Source organism: Empidonax traillii, unplaced genomic scaffold, assembly GCF_003031625.1.
Source record: "Empidonax traillii isolate 1590-97213 ecotype Southwest subspecies unplaced genomic scaffold, ASM303162v1 scaffold1692:size73552, whole genome shotgun sequence".
Taxonomy (NCBI): domain Eukaryota; kingdom Metazoa; phylum Chordata; class Aves; order Passeriformes; family Tyrannidae; genus Empidonax; species Empidonax traillii.
In genome coordinates this window covers 70,764-73,628 of record NW_020956885.1, presented here as the reverse complement: position 1 = coordinate 73,628, position 2,865 = coordinate 70,764, and the positions used below count along the sequence as shown (strand labels likewise).

Genomic DNA, 2,865 nt, shown 5'->3' with positions numbered 1-2,865 from the left:
AACGGGGGGGGGTCCCTGCCAGGCCCCACCTTGACCTCGTTGTAGAAATACTTCTTGTCATCAGGGTAGAGCAGGTCGGCGATGCCGAAATCGGCCACCTGCACCTGGCTGGGCGACTTGAGCAGCACGTTGCGGGCGGCCAGGTTGCGGTGCACCATGCGGTGCTCCTCCAGGTAGTACATGCCCTGGGAGGGGGGACACACCGGGGGTCCAGCGGCACCGAGGGGGACCGGGACAACCCCACCCCCCCGCAGGGACTCACCTTGGCCACCTGGACGCACCAGTTGAGCAGCAGCTGGGGGCTGATGGAGTCGCGGTTCTTGCGCACGTACTCCAGGACGGAGCCGAGGGGCAGGAGCTGCGTCACCAGCTGGAGCTGCGGCCCGGGGCAGATCCCCAGCAGCCGCACGATGTACGAGTGGTCCAGGCTGCCGATGGCCAGCATGTGCTGGGGGGCACAGTGTGAGCCACGGCCCGGCCCCCCCTGCCCACGGGGGCTCCCCCGGGAACACCCCCGGCCCCTCCCGGACTCACGTCGGTGACAGCGTGGAAGGACTGCTGCCCACTCCAGTCCTGGATCACCTTGATGCTCACTGGGATCTTGATGGAGTCCCCATCTGGGATCCAGATGCCCTGATGGCATGGGGGGGGTGGGATGGAATGGGGTGGGATGGGATGGGATGGGATGGGATGGGGTGGGGTGGAATGGGGTGGAATGGGGTGGAATGGGGTGGGATGGGACGGGATGTCCCGGTGGGTGCCGTGTACGGCCCTGGCTCACATGGAGCCTCCCCCTCACCTTGTGCACGGTGCCAAAGACGCCAGAGCCCAGAACCTTCAGCCGCTTCAGCTCCGTCTCCTTGAAGATTCGGGCCAGCACCTTGTTGGCCTTTTCACTGGGATCCAGCGGCTCCAAGCTCTGCCGGGGGAGAGATGGGGATGGAGCAGGGTGAGGATAGAGAGTGACTGGGATGGAAACAGAGATGGAGATCTCGGATACAGGTGGATGGAGATGGACAGGACTGGGGCTGGAGAAGAACAGCAACGGCTACAGACAGGCACGGAGATAGGAACAGCCAAGGATGGGCCCCACACCCTTCCCACCTGCTGAGCCCCCTCCCCGCAGCCTCAGGGCTCCCCCCCAGCTCCACTGTGGCCCCCCAAGGAGCAGGATCCCCCAGCCCACCTCTCCCCTCTCCAGGTAGCGCCGCATCGCCCGTTTCTTCTGGATCTTCTTTCCCCGCCAGTAGAGCAGCGCGAGGAGGACGATGGAGCAGGAGAGGAAGAGCCCCCCGACCACCATCACCGCGATCAGCGTCGGCGTCTTCCTGGCCACGGGAGGAGGCCGGGGCTCAGCTCCCGGGGCTCAGCTCCCGGCACGGTCCCCCCGGATGGGCAGGGCAGGGCAGGGCAGGGCAGGGCAGGGCAGGCCCAGCACGGCAAGGCAGGCAATGGCCCGGTGGCCCCCCGGGGGTCCCCACAGCCCCCCGCCCACAATACCTGGACACGGGCAGGGCGTCCCCCAGGCAGTCCCGCAGCAGCGGCCCCAGGCACCTGCCGAGATGGGGACAGGGCTGAGCCGGGGCGGGACCCCCTCTGGCCAGGCAGGGGGTCCTGGGCCCCCCACCCGACCCCTGGGGGGTCCCAGCCCCCCTCCGCGCCCCCCACCCCGCGCACCCGCGGGTACAGTTCTCGTGGCAGGGCCGGCACTCGCGACTGCCGTCGGGGAACTTGTAGATGGGGCCGCGCTCGCCCAGGACGCCGTCGGGACATCGCTCCACACAGTGGGGCCCGTCGCGATAGTGGGCACAGCGGGTGCAGGTGTCGGCGCCCTGGGGGGGACACGGTGTGAGCACCCCGGGGGTGTCAGCGGGGTCCCTGTGGGTGCCCCGGCCGGGCCGTACCGAGCCGTTGCAGGTGATGCCGCCCTCGATGCGCTCGCACTCGGGGTGGCACTCGAAGCACTCGCCGTCCTGGGAGAACTCCCGTACCTCCCTGCGGGCACAGGGCAGGGTCAGCAGCCCACCCGGCATCCGCCCACCCAGGGAGCCCCTGCCAGTGTCTGTCCCATGCTGGGGTCCATCCCAGTTCACATCCCACCCTGGGAGCCCACCCCCAGTGCCCATCTCACCCTGGTAAACCTCCCCCATGCCCATCCCAGCCCGGTGCTGACCCTGCTGCCCACTCCGGGGTCCCTCCCACCCTGTGCCCACCCTGAGGCTGATCCCCCTCTGGTGCCCACCCCATGACCCCAGCCCGGTGCCCTCGCATGCCCAGCCGCCCCCCAGCCCCCCGTGCCCCCTGACCCGTGGGTGAAGTGGCAGGTGGGCACGCAGACCCCGCGCCGGCTGTAGTGGCGGCAGGACAGGCACTGCCCGGGGCCGGGCCCCCAACAGCCCTCGGCCGAGCACAGCGGGTCACACACCTTCCCCTCTTGCTCTGTGGGGAGAAACAGGGGGCTCAGAGCAGGCTCTGTGGGTCCCAACACCCCTCTGGGGGGGGGGCTCAGCAGAGCGAGGCACCCCAGAGGGAGAGGGGGCTGAGCGTGGGGTGCCCGCGGGGTCCCGGGGGGTCCCACATCCCCTGCCCAGCCCAGCCCAGCCCACGCACGGCACTTGCTGCGGGGTCTGTTGTTGCGGATGTCGAGGTCGGCGCGGGAGCGGCTGAGCGCTGCCCAGTGCACCGTGTGCAGGAAGCAGAGCCGCCGGTTCTCGGTGATGTACACGCGGCCCGCGCTCACCTCCCGCAGCGACCGCAGCCCCAGCGACGTCACGTTCTCGTTCTTCATGATCAGCAGAGAGAAGCCCCGGCTGCGGGGAGGGGGGGTCAGGGCGGGGGGTCCCTGAGGGGGGGGCTCCAGGAGCC

The 2,865-nt window shown here is 69.9% G+C and overlaps 1 protein-coding gene across 1 annotated transcript in view; it reads right to left on the bottom strand.

Moving 5' to 3' along the window:
- Window positions 1-29: 29 nt before the first annotated feature.
- ERBB3 (erb-b2 receptor tyrosine kinase 3) overlaps window positions 30-2,865 on the bottom strand; it is a gene marked incomplete at its 3' end in the record, with an annotated part of 8,241 nt that continues 5,405 nt past the window's right edge. The window contains exons 12-21 of the mRNA XM_027908394.1: window positions 2,611-2,810; window positions 2,307-2,439; window positions 1,905-1,995; window positions 1,678-1,832; window positions 1,501-1,554; window positions 1,187-1,328; window positions 800-919; window positions 535-633; window positions 263-448; window positions 30-185 (exon numbers count right to left, since the gene is read on the bottom strand). Of these exons, the coding sequence (XP_027764195.1) occupies window positions 30-185; window positions 263-448; window positions 535-633; window positions 800-919; window positions 1,187-1,328; window positions 1,501-1,554; window positions 1,678-1,832; window positions 1,905-1,995; window positions 2,307-2,439; window positions 2,611-2,810 (1,336 nt within the window). The remainder of the gene's footprint in view (window positions 186-262; window positions 449-534; window positions 634-799; window positions 920-1,186; window positions 1,329-1,500; window positions 1,555-1,677; window positions 1,833-1,904; window positions 1,996-2,306; window positions 2,440-2,610; window positions 2,811-2,865) is intronic.